At 40.2% G+C, this 17,774-nt stretch overlaps 1 protein-coding gene across 3 annotated transcripts in view; it reads left to right on the forward strand.

The window, feature by feature from the left end:
* The window catches only part of SHC4 (SHC adaptor protein 4), a 121,100-nt gene that overhangs the window by 40,080 nt on the left and 63,246 nt on the right, over nucleotides 1-17,774 (forward strand). For all 3 annotated transcript variants that reach the window (XM_070469316.1, XM_070469315.1, XM_070469317.1), the window contains exon 2: nucleotides 3,906-3,976. In XM_070469316.1, coding sequence (XP_070325417.1) covers nucleotides 3,906-3,976 — 71 coding nt within the window. The remainder of the gene's footprint in view (nucleotides 1-3,905; nucleotides 3,977-17,774) is intronic.

The following is a 17,774-nucleotide window of genomic DNA, read 5'->3' on the forward strand; positions in this document are numbered from 1 at the left end:
CTTCTCTGGAATGCAAAGTCCAAGATACACAGGGCATGAATAGACTGTTCACCTCTCCCTAGAAACAAGTGGTTGAAGCTCAGACAGTACAAAAATATTACGACTGCCCTGGGGCAAGAAGGGAGTGCGTGAGCTGGGATCTAGGTGAGCCATCTGTCAGGTGCTGAATGGAAAGGTTGTCTGAGCGCTGTCACATTCTTACCACCCCTGATACCTTTAATAAAGGTCTTCAGTGTCCTCACCCCATCACAGGGTCAGGTATTAGGGCGTGTCTTCTGTCTCGGGTGCCACATCCTGCTGGCCCCGGAAGAGCTTGGATCCATGCCTACTCTTACCACGGGGCCCCCAGGTGGGTCACCTTCTTTCCCACCTGGGAAGACCAAAGGAGGAGGCAGAGGGGGCAGCTGGATGACCTCCTCTCTTTTCGATTTTCCTGTCCCACAAGGCTCACACACAGGTTCCCAGAAATGAACTGCCGCCTCCAGAATAAGCCCTGATTCAGTCTCACTGAATAAGTGAAACTGAGCCAGCCACTTCCCATTAATAGGGCTTAATTTCTTCATCTATTAAATGGAATTAACCATGACTAACCTCATAGAGAGAAAAGATAAATCATCTCTTTCATGGTTGTCCTATCCTCATGGGGCTATGTTTCTTGAGAACAGAGACCGTGTCTTTGCAGACCTACACTTAATACATGAATGAGAGGTAGGGTTAGTTTATACTGAAATCAACAAACTAAACTCCTCCTCCCTGAGGCCTGGACACCCAGCCTCTTTCCGCTTGTTCAGTCAGGTACCTAAACAAAGACACAGTCTTTTTATGCACTGTGCCCTCTCTGCTTCTTCACAGTGATGGTTTCAGAGTGAAATGGACTGAGTGAGTCAATGGGAAGACCAGGTGCATCGGGGCTTCAGAGTCATTGTGGGAAAAAAATCGGGCATTGATTTTCTCCCTTCACGTTGCCCTGAGTGCCTTCCACCTCACATGCCTGGGGTGGATGGGGAATGTGCTCATTGTCACGATCATCTCAGACTGTGACTCACGTTTCCCGCAGCGAGGCCGGGAGAAGGTGTGCCATTGCTGACAGACAAGTATGTGAAGCTGAACAGAGGTTTCAGTGAAGGGAGGGTTTTGGAAACAACTCCTGGGGCTGCCTTAGGAGGAAGGGACTGAGGTGGTTATCGCCATGAAGTGTGATTAAAAACAAAACCTTGCATTTATATGCAACTATGGATAAAATAGATAACTAATGAGAACCTAATGTATAGCACAGGGGACTTTATTCAGTGCTCTGTGGTAAGCTAAATGGGAAGGAAATCCAAAAAAGAGGGGGTAGATGTATATGTATAGCTGGCTCACTTTCCTGCACAGCAGAAGCTTTGTAGAGCACAGCAGAACTTTGTAGAGCAACTAAACTCCAATTAAAAATGAAGCACAAAGCTTGGAAGATTCCCTCTCTCCCTGTCCTCCTCTCCTCCTCTCCACTAAAAACCTCTTCCCTTGTTAACCAGAATCCCACGGTCGGTGACTCACATCACTGGGCTGAGAGCTGCCCCGTTTGACACCCTCCCTCCCTGAGCTGTTGAGCCTCAGAGCATCTCTGCCCCAGCTTACATGCTTTGCCTCGTTTCCCCCTCCCATCAGCTTTATCACTCAGGGTTTTCCCCACCCCTGGAACACCTGGGAGTCAGGCCCTTTCTCCCCACCTTCCCCTCAAGTCTCTTTCTGCGACCTAATTCTGCTATACTCCTTCCTCATCCTCCAGGATGGAGAGGACAGTCAGAAATTCACCTCCCTCTGCGCATTTTAAACTACTGTTGGAGCTGAAGAGTAGAAGCCTCTTTCACTCTTTCATCCAGTATTTATTGGGTACCTTCTGTCCCAGGCACTGCCCTGGGTGTTGGGAATTCCATGGTGATCATGGTCCTTGCTCTTATGATGCTTACAGTCAAGGGAATGAAGACAGGTAATAAGCAAGTTAACAAGTAAACTTGATTACTAGTCAGTGGCATGATGACAAATGGGGGGCTGTGATGAAGGGTGCTAGGGAGGGTCTCTGAGGCAGTGACATTTGAATTAAAACCTGAAGGATAAAAAGGAGTCAGTCTTCCAGAGCAGTGGGGAGGATCTAGGCAGAGCTAGCATTGAACAGCTCGTGCAAAGGCCCTGTGTTTGGAAAGAGTGGCTGGATTTGAGGAATAGAAGGAAGGCCAGGGTGGCAGCGAAGTGCACAGGAGCAGGGTGACAGAGACAGGAGACACAGGGCCTAGGTGTCAGTGCTCGAGCTCCCATGAAGAGTGTGAGGAACAGGAATCTGGCTGAGAATGGCCGGGCAATTGTCTTGACCAGCCAACTCTCCCCTACACGAGACTCTAGACAACACTTGGTGTACTGACCTGCTCTTAGGATGCGAAATGTGCAAATTTGCTGAGAAATACTCCAAGAGTGCCTGGGGAGGCACCCCCAGCTCCTGCCATCTTTCCACAAGCAGGAGGCTGGAAGGCTTCCAAGGGAAAACTAAACAGGAAGCAGATCATTTCCATGGAGCCGACAGATCACTTTCAGTCAGACCGCTTGGCTCTCGTTGCATTTCCGAGCTCATTCTCAGAGAAACACTCTCCCTCATCAACTGAGGCTCTGCTAAGAGGATTACTCCCACAGCCTCACCGGGCAGAGCTACACGGGTGACTACTAAGCCTGCCTCCCGAGGCTTAATGCCTCTCCAAGTTTCCAGAATCCAGTTTTTAACTCTCAACTTGCTGTTTCCTGGATACCCCACCAGCGTCGTTCAGTGAACAGGTCCCAGATCACCTCATCTTCCCCTCTTCTGGCTTTCTTGTTTCTGTTAGTGGCATCACTGTTCCCCCTGCTACCCTGGCTGGAAACGTCTGAGTCATCCTTGACTCATCCTTCTTATTCTCTAGATCAAATCAACTGCTGGATCCTGTAGTATCTATTTCCGAGATGTCACTTGAATATGTCCCCTCCTTCCCACCATCCTCCTCGGGCTGAGCTTTTGTTACTTCTCAACAGGAGCATCCTCACTTACTCCCTTGCTATTAACCCACCTTCATACAGCTGCTGACATTAGGCTCCTCAAACACAGAGTAATCCCGCCACTCTTTCCACCAGCCTAACACGGCTCCTGCTTTTGCCACATTAAATATAACTAACTGTCTTTTAGCTTTATGAGCCTGAGTGCCTTTTCCAATACTCCAGGTTCAAGCTAGATTTACTCCTTCCTGCTGTAAGACTTGACTTTTTCTTTCCTTGAATCCTCTGAACAAATGAGCTTACAAAAAGTAGGATCTTCTTATGTTACTAAGCTTTGGGATTAACTGCATTTATATGCTTATTTTATTTCCCTAGAATACTTGATACTTCTGTATTATTTGTCTCACATTTAGTTTTGCTTCCTCTAATATTTGAGCATACATGTGTACCATGCACTGCTCTTAGAACACCTTAGGAAATAATTAAATAATTAAACTCTCACAACAATTGTATCCCTATGTTGCTAGTGGCAAAACTGAGATGCAGAGAAGTTGAGTGACTTGCTGAAGTTCCATAACTAATAACTGGCAGAGCCAGGATTCCAGCTCACACAGGTTGGCCCCAGAGCCCAAGCTCTCATATCCCTGAGCTCACATTTGTCAGGGATGACAACCGTTTTCCTGAAACCATATTAATAGTTTGGATTTAGCTGATGTTTCATAACTGAACTGAAGCTTAAGGTATGTGTCCATTAATGGTCAGAAATATCAATGGTAGGCTGAATGTGCAAATGTAATTTGGTATCAGGAACTGATTTAGGTATTTCCCAGGAAATCACCTCTGAAGCTGAGAACTATTTTTGTGCCATTTTTCCTACTTGTTCTTTTTTTTTTTTTCTCTTATTCCAGTACATGGGCTGTATTGAAGTGCTGCAATCAATGAGGTCACTGGATTTTGGAATGAGAACCCAAGTTACAAGGTAAGAGAACAAAAATCTGACAAGCTTGGAGGACTATAGTCTAAAGTCACAAGAGTTTCTCCCTGCAGGAGTTTCATGCAAGGCTTCAAAGGTTTTTATTTGTAAGGCTGAAGGTAGAACAAAGCCCAGTGACCTTGTGAGTGGTTCTGACTCATCATGGGAAGGTTTTCTCAATTGTGCAGCAGAGATCTGCATTTCATATGAGAACTGATAAGATGATGCGGTCAGAGAAATAGCTGCTTTCCCAGATACTAGAAGTATTTAAAATAATATCTAGAAATAGGACACTGCAGGATCTCAGACCTGTTGAAGAAGTCTCTGAAAGTAACAGGAAAAAACTTTTCAAATCAGTAAGCCCAAGCTTGTCCCATTTATGGCATCCCTGACACAAGAAGCTGTCTATTCCTTGCCTGGGTCTCTCTCCTCCATGTACAGTGAGCTGGATGGAAGAGTTGAACCCATGGAGCCTTACCCAGAGTGGCCCCAGGAAGCTTAGGGAAAGAACCATAGTCATTATTACACGGAGTGCAAGCCAGAAGCAGAAGCAGAAACACAAGGTATGATTCTTTAAGGCCACACTCAAAGCAGGCGTGGGAAGGGGGTAACTGAGTGCTGAGACTGGTAACTGGGAAAACCATGAGGTGAGGGGCATGAAGTGAGAAGACTGGATTGATATGAATCAATATGATTCAGAATGAAGACTGGGGCATCTGTGGTGTGTGGTGCCAATGTGCAGTCCTCAGTGACTGTCTGCTTCCATGGTTGCTGGTCACCATTTCCATTATGAAGAGAGGATAACTGTTCTTGATGCTCATCCCATGGAATTCGAGGTCTGGAAAAATAGTCCTCTTAACCAAAAGATTTGGGGAAAGGAATCATATGCTCTTTAGGAGAGTCACAGTATTAAAGATCCTGAGAAGTCCTGTGCTGTAGTTTAAAAAGTGTTAACTTCATTAAGATTCTCTAAATTTATTAGGCCCCCTAATTCTTTTTTTATGTAACATAAATAAACACTCCATGTATCTTTGGGGTTCCATGAAATGAACTTTAAGAAAGGCTATTGTGGACTTTCTTGTTTACAATGCATTCAACTCTATCTTTCCAAACTTCTCACTGATCTTTGGTACTCCCTTAGAAATTAAACAGATGAAGTCTGATTCTTCCCCACTCATCCACCCTATATTCTTGGTACCTGTTTCAGTTCTTGGCACCTGGAAGAGGCTCAATGGATATTTATGGAATAAATGCATGGCTCCCCCTGACTACTTTCCAGGATTTGGAAATGGCTATATTTTCCCTTTTCTTTTACAGTATCAGACCCTTCAACTATCCTTTAAGTAAGGATATCCTTTAAGTAAGAGGTTTCTAGATTACTTCCTACCCTTTTAACCCTAATTTGGGCACATTTCAGGTTTTATTTCATTCTGATGATGCTTAATCTGGAGAAAGCCCTTCCTCCAATCCTGAGGAAGTTACAGATGGGAGGAAGAGGGTCACTACCCCCAGAAGCTTGGTCTAGGGGCACAGTACGAAGGAATGCCACTGTCCATACTTGAGGGTGACTGTTTTTCTGTTCTTTCCCTCATTCATTCATTCATTGACTTATTCTCCTTCACTAAAATATTTATGGAGTGTTCATTAAGTGCCTAAAACTTTTCAAGAATTAAGGACACAGGCACCTCTGATCTTTTAGAACTTACATCATAGCTGGGGAAACAAACTATGGCAAGGAAGCAAATAAATATACAATATACTTTCAGGAAGTAATTAGTGCCATTACTATAATAATGAAGCAGGGTAAGAGGATAGAGATGTATGGGGTGGGCTTTTAATTTCTTTTTCTAGTTATAAATATACTGTATATTTATTTAGAACACTTAGAACATACAGATAAATATGAAAAAGAAAGTCACTCATAATCTCACCTGGAAATAATGTCTACTAGCATTTTCTGCTTTGGAATACCCTTCTGATGTCTTCTTTCTTACATGGGCTTACAATGATTTTTGCAGACAATCTGAAGAATATTTGATACTATTTCTCCCATGTTGACTGTTTTTCCTGTTTCTAAATATTCACAAGCATTTTTAAATTGTGGCAAAATATGTATGAAATAAAATTTACCATTTTAACAAGTTTTAAGTACACAGTTCAGTGGTATTGAGTAAGTTCATGTTGTTGTGCAACTGTCACCGTCCTTCTCTAGAAGTTTTTCATCTTCTCAAAGTGAAACTTTGTACATTAGATAATAACCCATCATTCTCTCCTCCCCCAGCCCTGGCAACCACAGTTCTACTTTGTATCTCTATGAATATGACTGCTATGGGTACCTCAGATAGATAGAGTTATATAGTATTTGTCCTTTTGTGACTGGTTTATTTCACTTAGCTTAATGTCTTCAAGGTTTAGAACTAGGTCAAACAATATAAATATTTTGAAGGTTTTAGATACCTATGGCTAGGCTGTTCTGCAGAAGAAATGTAATAGTTGGTATCCTTCCTCCCTGTCACATATCTGTTTTTTTGTTATTATCTTTTATTTTTATCGTATTTAAATTTTTAAAATTTTATATTGGGAGTATAGTTGACTAACAATGTTGTGTTAGTTTCAGGTGTACAGCCAAGTGATTTAGTTACACATAGATCTATTCTTTTTCAGATCTTTTTCCCATATAGTTTATTATAGAGAACTGAGGCGAGTTCTCTGTTGATTATTTTATATATACAAGTGTGTGTATGTTAATCCCAACCTCCTAATTTCTATGTTTATAAATATTTATGAATTTGTAAGTCTATATTTTCCTATTGTTTAATAAATGGCAAAAGACTATTTTTTCTCTGCCATGAAGATTCAGTTTATGAATAATATATAGATCCAAGGGAAGGTGGCTGGCATAGTATCTGGATATTATTTCTTGTAGATGTGTCAATAATTCCTTGTAGATTCTGGCATTGTAGATTGTGTTTTAGGCAGATTTGTGGAAGCTTGAGAGTGGCTCACTTTCCATAAAACCTTTAGTTTCCACCTTACTTCACAAATATTTACTCTTTCCTTCTCTCAATTTTTTCTTTATCTCCTCTCCTTTCTTCTTTCTACTTACATATATTTTCACATTCAGCCACTGTTTAAGTTGCTTTATTATCAATTGTCTTGGATGCTATTAATACATAACTGTTGAATCAGGTTCAAATTGTTTAAAATTTCAATGTCACATAGTCACCGAGTTTCATTTATCTCATAATCCTACTTAATCTAAGAAAAAAAAGGTCAGTGGACCAGGTAGAATTCTAAAAGGAAGAACTTCATTTTGTGTGACCACAGCTGTGTCTGTGTGCTTCGTTGCTCAGTCATGTCCAACTCTTTGTGACCCCATGGACTGCAGTCCACCAGGCTCCTCTGTCCATGGAATTTTCCAGGCAAGAATACTGGAGTAGGTTGCCATTTCTCCTCCAGGGTGTCTTCCCCACTCAAGGATAAAACCCTGGTCTCCTGCATTGCAGGCGATTCTTTCCTGTCTGAGCCATGCCCACAGTTATCTCCCGACGTTTACCATCAAGCAGAAGATTAATCAGGTGTGGATGCTGATAAACTGGTGTAGCTAATTGCTGCTCTGGATACAAACAGATGTATTCAGTCTGATGTCCTATCCATGTTAATTCATCTTCCCATCTCTATACTAGCTGGTACACTGTTCCAGTTAATAGAGAGACAGCAGTATGAAGTTCTGGACAGTAAAGGAGGATCCATGGTTAACAAACAATAGTTGGGTCAGCAGTGGAAACGGAAGAGAAAAATGGAGTCAATTCTTATCTTTATGAGGGATGTTTCTACCAATTGTTTGGGGGTTGAATTCACAGGACCTCTGGGACACAGAAAATACTCACAGAAGAGAAAAAGAGAAAGAAAGACAAGGAGGACACGTACTGTGTCGGCAGTTCCGGATTATACTCTTTTGAAAGCTCTTAGCAGGCTTCTCTGACTTCTGATTTAGTCCCTGGGGAGCCCTTCCAATGGCTTTCACTGTTGCTCCTCCACACATTCTCACCCAGACATTTAACCACTTGACTGATTCAGGACCAGATCTTAATTTTTAGTAATCTAGTGTTTATGCAAAAGGGCAGAGGAGGAGGTTTTTCCTAATAGAAAAGAGAAAGAAGATGATTAGGAAAACCAAGACTCAACAGTGATAGTTTGTCTTCAAGAAATCTGGAAAACAGGGGACTTCCCTGGTGGCTCAGTGACTAAGACTCTGCACTCCCAATGCAGGGGGCCAGGGTTCGATCCCTGGCCAGAGAACTTGTTCCCACATGGTGCAACTGAAGATCCCACACACAGAACAAAGATTCTGCATGACGCAACTAAGACCCGGGGCAGTCAAATAAACAAATAGATGTTTTAAAAAAAAGATGTCTGGAAAACAATGTCAAAAGGAAATAAGAGAAGGGGAAAATGAAAACCTTACTAAGGATGACATAATCATTCCTCTCTTTAATAAAAATGTTCTCATAATAGTTTTTATTTTGGGGGGAAGGATTCAAAAATTTTAGTAGGATTATCTCATTTAATCTCCAATAAAAACTCTCATTCTAGGAACTTCCCTGGTGGTCCAGTGGCTAGGACTCTATGCTTTGACTGAAGAGGGCTTGGGTTCAATCCCTGGTCTGGGAACTAAGATCCCACCTGTCGCATGGCATAGCTTGCTGCCCCCTCCACCAAAAAAAGAAAAAAAAAAAACACAAAAAAACCTTTCATTCTACTAATGAGGAAATGAAATTTAGATTAAGTAAGTTGCCCAAAGTCATACAATGAATAGGCACAAAGGTGGAACTTTAGGCTAGCACTACAAGAATCAAGAAACTTTGCTCTTTGCTGCTATTTTAATATGTTATGATAGTTACATGGTATTTTCCCCTTTAATTTACTTAATGTAGAGAAGTTCATTAATAGATTTTATAATGTGGAACAATCATTGAATTCCTGTTATAAACTCTTCTTAATTTTCATATCATCATAGGTAGTAGTTACATACACATTGTTAATATTTTATTTCAAATTTTTGCATCCTTATAATAAGTGAGTTTTCTTTTTGAACTATACTCATGAAGTTTTGGTTTCAGGAATAGGTTAGACTAATAAGAATGATTTCGGAACGTTTCCATATTTTCTGTGCACTGCAGCACTTTAAACAATATTGGAATTATCCACTACTTAAAAAGTCTTTGGTACTAGCCCAAACAACTCTCTGGACCTGTTAGAGTTTTACCTCCATTGTCAAATCTTTTTTTTATTAGTCTTTTCAAGTTTTTTTTCTTTGGTAAAATAATTTGGATAACTTTACCTTAAAAGTTGGGTATTTTATTTAGATTTTTCAAATTTATCACAAAGTGTTGGCCACAGTATTTGTATCTAATTTTTAAATAGCCTCTATATATGTGATTATGCTTTCTTCTACATTTCTAATCTGTATGTGATCTTTTAAAATCAGATTTGTTAGAGGTTTGTTTATACTATTGCTCTTTTGAAATAACCAGGTTTGGCTTTATTATTCAAATCTACTTGATTTTTTGTTTTCTAATTCATTTATTTCCCCTCTATCTTTAGTATATCTTTTCTCCTGTTTGTTTTAAGTCTATTTTATGCTGTTCTTTCTTTAATTTCTTAAGATTATTCTTTCATAATTTCTTTATTTTTATTTTTTATCCAGTTTTACCAAGATATAATTGACATATAACACTGTGTAACTTTAAGATGTACAACAAAATGATTTGATTTATATATATTATGAAATAATTATCAATAACTTTAGGGAACACCATCATCTCATAGAAATACAAGGTTGATTAAAGAAACAGAAAAACATCTTTTTCCTTGCCATGAGAACTCTTAGGATTTACTCTCTTAACAACTTCCATATATAATGTATGACAGTGTTATTTATCATATTGTACATTACTTCCCAAGTACTTATTTATCAACTGAAAGGTTGATACCTTTCAAAGGTTTATACCTTTTGACTGCCTTCATCCAATTCTCCTTTCCTCCACTTCTGGCCTTTGGTAATGACAAGTCTGATTTTTTTTAATGAGTTTTTGTTTGTTTTGGCAGTATAATTGACCTACAACATTATGTTAATTCCTGGTGTATACCAGGATAACACAGTGTTGTATAACATAGTGATTTGGTATTTCTATACATTTCAAATGATCACCATGATAAGTCTAATGACTATTTATCGTGATTTTTTAAACAAAGATAAACAAAACAAACAAAACAAAAACCCCGAATTTGATCTGAAGTGCACAGACACACACACACAAAATTATCTCACAAAAACCTAAAGCCCACTCCCTCCCTTGCATAAGCATTCACATCATGCAAAGAAGAAAAAAAATCTTCTCTCTCCCTCTAAGGATGCCTTCTTTTTGTGTCTAGGTGAGAACCTGCCTCTGATATGGAAGAAGGAATAAATTATACATCAGGGTAAACCCAATAAGTGAAGCTGGCGGAACAGGGCTTGGTTTTTCAACCCTAAAGATCAGAACTTCATAGGAAACATGGAGGGACTATTTAGTTCATCCCCACGGGACATAATTTATCCTAAGGGCAGGGCACACTGCTGGTGGGAGGGCCCTCTAGATCACTGTCTTACTACACTGTCCTCCTGTATTTATTGCTTTACATATGTAACTCATACTTGGCAATAAATTCAGCCAGGCTAAGTGCAAAGCACCCAGCACAGGATCTGTCCATGCCAGGCTCCAGGAGAGCTGGGAAACAGTGGCTCGTGGTGGGTTTTTGCCTCATTCCTGTGATGGCCATCCCTGGGGGAAGGAAAAGGAGCTATTAGAGGACGGGTGCTGAGTGCTTCCTTTTGGGGTCCTTGTCTTTGATTCGTTTTCCCTGCTGATCATAAGGGGTTTATTTATCTGCCACATTCCATTCCATGGGGTAGAAGACCCAGAGTAGTATTATTTGGAACTTCTGTCAACAGTAAGCAGGCTATAATGAGTGATCGGTACTAAGAAAGGCAGCAAGGAAGTAGATATCATAATTCAGAGGATGTTGTAATTGGACTAATTTCCTGTTTGTAATGTTATTTCTCCTGAGCACTGATTCCGCAAATTTAATTCACTGTCTTAAAATTTTGATTCTTTGGCTTCAGCAGGACATTAAAGGCACTTCTTCAGAGATAAATGCATACTTGTGTGTGTGTGTGTGTGTGTGTGTGTGTGTGTGTGTGTGTGTGTGTCTGTGTGAGCAACCATTACGTGCAAAGCAGAGCCAAAATGCAGCTGAAATGAACATTTACCTGTGTGCGAGCTTTGTAAGAAATGTGAATGTCAGGAGGGAGAGTATTCTGTAGAGGTCAAATATCTGCATATTGGGTGGCTAAACTGAGATATCTGCTTGTTTGAAGACAGGATGGGATTTATTTAATTTTCCTGAGGAATGTATGAATGAGATTGATTATAGCCATGCATGGATAAGCGTGCGTATGTCTGTGTAAAATTTGGAGCTATTTCCAGCATCTGGTGTGTGAGTTTGTGTTGACTTGTGAGGAGACCATGCAGTGAGGAGTGGGACTGCAGCCCACATGGCACTCGAAGCAAAGACTCCAGAGCGGGGACAAAGAGTTTATTAATGTGCCAGACCAGGGGACACCCCCCAGTGAAGACGTTTACTGAGAGCAATGGCAAGGAGAAAAACATCAAGAGTGTTAAAGTTTTAGTTCATAGTGGTCGTGCTAAGAACTACAAACAAGCACTTACCGGAACAGGATGTTCATGGTTGGATAAAGCAAGTTTCATTGTTCATTGGTCAGAAAGGAATGTGAAGACCTCAGCAAGGGTCTGGGTTCCCAGGGTCAAGATTTATGACCTTTATCAGCTGCTGAGACCAGTTACAATGATACATGACAGTCAAATCGTCCTTGGCAGGCACTGATGTAAGTGGAAGTACTTCCTCTCACACAGGTGTAGACATCAGGAAACCCTTGTGGAGGTTTCATGTGGTGTGTGTGTGAATGTGTGGACGACGACCACTTCTGCTAGCTTCAAGCTGTGCTGACCCCGGTTCCTCACAGCCTCTTTAGGACTGAGACCTCGCTTCTCAGATATCTGAGATGAAATAGCCAATTACATCCCTTTCAGAAATCTTCAAAGATACAGTAATTTTAAAAAAGTGTTTGCAAGCAATTGAGAAGGTTTCTGATAGGATGACAGAGTCAAATACACAGAGAGAGGGTGTGGAAGTCAAGGGCTCCTTTTGTTCACAGTCATTAGCACAATGTCACATGCAGGTGCAGTTTGAGCAGAAGTAAGACCAAGAAATACAGTTACTAAGGCAACCCACAGAATGGAGTGGAAAAATATTTTTAAAATCAGATCTCTGATAAGGAATTAATATTCAGAATATATAAAGAACTCCTACAATTCAACAGCAGGAAACCAAACAGCCCTATTAAAGACTGGGCAAAGGACTTGAATAGACATTTCTCTAAAGAAGACACACGAATGGACAATAAGCACATGAGAAGATGCTTAACACCACTAATTTAGGGAAATGTAATAAAAACCACCATGAAATAGTACTTCACACTCATTAGAATGGTTGTTATTTAGAAGAAAACCCCAAAACAACAACAAAAAACCCAGAAATTAAGTGTTGACAAGGTTACTAGAGATTGGAACTCTTGTGCATTGCTGGTGGTGATGTAAAATGATGCAGCTGCTGTGGAAAACAATATGGCAGTTCCTAAAAAATTAAAAATAAAATTATCTTATGATCAAACAATTCCACTTCTGTGTATATATTTAAAAGAATTGAAAGCATGCCCTCAGATGTTTGTACACCTATGCTCATAGTGGCATTATTCACGAACTCATAGGATGAGTAACCTAAGTATCAACCCAAGTATCCGTTGATGGATGAATGGATAAACAAAACATGATATATAACATGGTATATACATACAATGGAATATTAGCCTTTAAAAAGAAGGAAATCCTACAGGTTTTGATGACCTGGATGCAACTGGAGGGCATTATGCTAAGTGAAATAAGTCAGAGAAAGATAAATACTGCATGATGTCACTTATGTGTGGAAACATTTTATAAAAAGTCCAACTCATAGCAACAGAGAGTAGAATGGTGGTTACCAAAGGATGGGGCATCGTGGGGCTGGGAAATGTAGAGCTATTGGTTAAGGAGAATAAGCTTTCGTTTTAAGATGATTAAGGCCTTTATGATCTAATGTATAGCATAGTGACTATAGCATACTAATGCAGTGACTAATACTGCATTGTATAATACAATTTAAATTTGCTAACAGAGTAGATTTTAAGCATTCTCACCGAAAAAAAAGAGGTAAATATGTGAGCTGATGGATGTGCTCATTAACTTGATTGTGGGAATTCTTTTACAATATACACAGCTATCAAACTATCATATTGTATACTTTAAATGTATCATGATTTTATTTGTCAACTATATCTCAATAAAGCTGCAAAAAAGTAAATTTTTACACATGCTACGGCATGAATAAACCTTGTGTTAGTCCATTCAGGCTTCTGTAATAAAATACTACAGATAGGGTAGCTTATAAACAACAGATGTTTATTTCTAACAGCTCTGGAGATTGGATGTCTGAGATCAAGGTGCCAGCATGGTGGGGTGAGGCCCTTTTTCTGGATGGCAGAATGATCATATCCTTCCTTGCAGAAGGGCCTAGGGAGTTCTGTATAAGAGCATTATCCTCCATCATGAGGGCCCCACCTTCATGACCTAATTGATTCCCAAAGGCCCCAGTTACTAGTAGTATCACCTTTGGGTGTTAGGATTTCAACATAGACATTTTGGGGAGATAGAAACATTCAGCCTACTGCAAAGCTTGAGGATATTGTGCTAAGGAAAAGACACAAAAAGACAAAGACAAAAAAGTAGTCTGATTTCCCTTGTATGCAGTGCCTAGAGTGGTCAGATCTAGAGACAGAAAGGAGATTGGTAGCTGCCAGGGGTTAGAGGGGAAGGGGATTTAGTGCCTCATGGGTACAGAGTTTTAGTTTGGGAAGGTGAAAAAGTTCTAGAGACGAGTGGCGCTGATGATGGCATGACAATGGGAATGTACTTAATGCCACTTAAAAATTATTAAAATGGTAAATTTTATGTATGTGTACTGTATGTGTGTTTTACAACAATTTTTAAAAAGTGTTGGTTACTAGATGAGTTATATTTTTGAAGTATTCTAGGTTGTCTAAGTTTATTTTGCTGAAAGTGTGCAAAGCCAGTAAGAGAAGGACAGCAGAAATGTCAAGGCCTGTCTCTAGCAGGTCTCGCAGCTGAGGTACTTTGGGAAAGAGTACATGTAGTCTATTATAATTTCTTGGAGCCCAACCGGAAACTATGCTGGCTAAGAGGGCTGCTGCAGGACACGAGGTGAAAGTAGTTAACAGTAGCCGATATTTGTTTCACTTGCACAGAACTTTTACGCCCTTGCTCTCTTATGAAGCACATGATCACCCTGAGAGGAAGGTACTGTAATTCCCCATTTTGAGCAGGGGATGCTGAGGCTCAGAGAAGTCTTTGTGACCATCCCCAGACCACACGGCTATTTCCCTGAGCTCAAACCCAGGAACTCTTACACCAAAGCCTGTCCCTATAGAACTTAATGTTTCCTAGTGACATTGCTTTGGTTTGAAGCTAAGAAACTGCTCTTATAACTGTGGATAGACTAAGATGATGGGGGACAGTGCGGGCAGTAAATGCAGGCCTGACTCATCTTTTAAAAATCACTTCTAAGTGAGGAAACAACTCAGCTATGACCATCTCCATCGCTGATGTCAGGCCTCTGGGACATCTGATTCCTAATATTCTTTTTCACTATATTTCTCTGATTATAAAAACTAAGACTGGCTTATTGTGGGAATTGAGAAATAGGGTAAAATTAAAGAAAAATAAACAAATTGCTGGAGGTAACTAGTAGTAGCAGTTTGGTGTAAGATTTTTCCAGTCATTTGTTTGAAAGCTAAGGTGAGATTAGATAGCATGTATTAATTTGTAACATGCGTTTATCATCTAATGTACACATTTTCTAGGTCATTATGTATGAATAGTACTTGCTTTGACCTGAGCTTTCAGGTGTAAGAAATAATTTTAAGTACATCTCCTTGCCATGGGTACATTTATTAAGAGTCTTTGGCTTTAAGTAGCAGAAAGTAACTCTGCCTAGGTAAGCCAAAAGGGGAATTTCCTGAAAGGATATTGAGGCAGCTCATGGAATCTGAGAAATGAACAATCAAACAGATAAGAAAGATAGAGTCAGGACTGCTGAGCCATCAGCAGCAGAGCTGCAGGGGTTCCCCACCTCTGGTTTTCTCAGTTCCAAATGTCAAGTTCCCAGGTAGGATGGTGACTGGGGCCCAATGCTGGGCTAGTCAGCCTTGGCCAGGACAGAATTGCACTGTGGCAGTATGATAGTTCCGTAACACGCCAGTATTGTGCTTGTGCATGTGCTGAGTTGCTTCAGTCGTGTCCAACTCTGTGTGACCCTGTGGACTGCAGCCTGTCTGGCTTCTCATGGAATTCTCCAGGCAAGAATATGGAGTGGATTGCGATGCCCTTCTCCAGCTCTCGTATATTGGGAAGGGCAATTACTGGGAGGAGGAAAAAGTAGCTTGTAAAATGGCAGTAGTAAATGCAGTAAAAAATAGATTCCTACCTCAAAGGGAAAAGAAGACAATAGATCAAATTCTTTGAATACCTTAAAAAGAAAGATTGGGCATGTTTAAATTATCCCTCAAACACTCCACTAAAATTTAAGGTTTTCAGAATTGTTAATCAAAATGTTGTTATTAATTTTTGAACATAATTGAATTGACCTGTATGTTGATGCAGTGTTTGGGTATTTCAAGAAACATTGAGGCTACATGTATAGGTATTGTGTATTTTATGTAGTTTTTATGGGATGCAGGGCATTATTCTAGTGTTTTAGGTATTTGTAGAGGTTTATAAAATGGTCATTAGTTTTGTTAATTCTCTTTACACTATCTATCCTTTGTCAGGAATGAAACTTCCAATTATAATGTTTTTTTTCCATGGAAAATATCCATTTTATGAAATTGTTTCTAAAAATATGTTGCAGCTGAAATCAGAACCTGCTAATTTATCCATATGAATCTACGGAAACTTACAGATGTGCATATATTATCATATGAACACATATGCACTCTTCCTCTAACAGGCAGTATACACATTTTCACTGATCTAAGTGAGACTAGTTAGCTGTCTGTCCATATCTAAGTATGGATTTTAGTGGATAGCCTCAAGTGTTTGAGGAGAAACAGATTAATTTAGAGCTTAAAATGCATGAATGTTAAAGTGTATGCATTTGGGGGCGACCTCAGTATTTTTAGCTTCAATTGCTGAATGAAATAACTTTTTCCGATGATTTTTTTTTTCCTCAAGCCTTCTTTACTGTGCAGACCCAGTTGAGAATGTATTCTGGTATCTCCCTTTTTGGTCCTTTTTGGTTTCCTGTAAAAGTCAGTACTGAATGTTTGTAATACCCCAAGCATATTCCAGTATATTCTGGGTAATTGTCTCCAGGACCAAGAAACTGGGTTTCTAATTTTGATTTTGATGGCTACACTGGTCATTTCCTGGTCTGAATCATTTAACAATGCAAGTAGAATAGGCCTTTGTACCATTGCTCCTGGAAACACCAGTGCTGCGGTTGCATAGGAGCCTCCTGAGAAAGCTTAGCGTGGGCCTCAGAGTGTGTCTGGCTAAGAAGGGATTGGGTCCCTATCCTTTTCCAGTGGGGCAGTCAATCACAAGGGCTCCATCATCCATCATCTTTGGGCCTTGAGATTCTCCCTGAAAGCCTAGTGTATGGAATCTGTCCTGGATTCAAGATACCATATATCCAGAAAAATCAAAGATGCAGTTGCTTTTAGGAAGTGAGCTAGATGGAAAGCACTAAAAGTTCATTAAAAAGTAATCTCAGCCTGACTTTTCTTTGATAAAAGGAAGGCTTTGTGGTCAAAGGAAATGCTAGACACTTGGCAATCTTTCCACCTGCCAGTCAGATTTGTTCCATTTCTTATCAGGATTCTCCTTAGGAAAACTGTGAAATGCCTAATGGAACAAATGCAGGTTCTGACCCAGTTACTTAAATATGGGTTGGAGCTTATGAGAGCTGCACCTCCTCTGGGAAAATGTGCACTTGCATGCATCTTTGAACAAAAAAGGATATTTCACTCTTAGCTGTGACAATGCAGATTTTTAAAAAGGAAAGATATCTTCTAGTTAAGTGTTTGTGCCAAAGTAAAGGGGCATAATTCTGGCAGCAACTCATTAGCAGGACTTATGGACCTAGAAACAGATGCTGAGATGGAGACTTAAATGCAAAAGGTATACTGGGAGAATTCTTATGATCAACACATAGGGGAGTGAGGATTTCAGGTCTGGACATGGTGGCAGACCTGAATAGTGATGCTATCAGTGATAGCATCTCAACAAATAGTGATGCTATCTCAACAAAGCCCTCAGCATATCTCCTGGGTGCAGAGACCAGGCCTTTGAACACTGTACTGATTTGTCATGTCATGTCATGTCATGTCATGTCATTTGTCATGCCTCTTGGGAGGAACATGTTTATGGGCAAGGTAGCTAAGGTAGACAAGTTCTGGGTAAGGTACTCGGCTGTGAGACATGAGCAGTGAACATTCCCACAACCAGGGTAATGAGTACTTCTGTTCTGAAGGGGGATCTGTGTTGTACAAGGGGACAAGAATTATACT

This window comes from Odocoileus virginianus, chromosome 6 (assembly GCF_023699985.2).
Source record: "Odocoileus virginianus isolate 20LAN1187 ecotype Illinois chromosome 6, Ovbor_1.2, whole genome shotgun sequence".
Classification (NCBI taxonomy): Eukaryota; Metazoa; Chordata; class Mammalia; order Artiodactyla; family Cervidae; genus Odocoileus; species Odocoileus virginianus.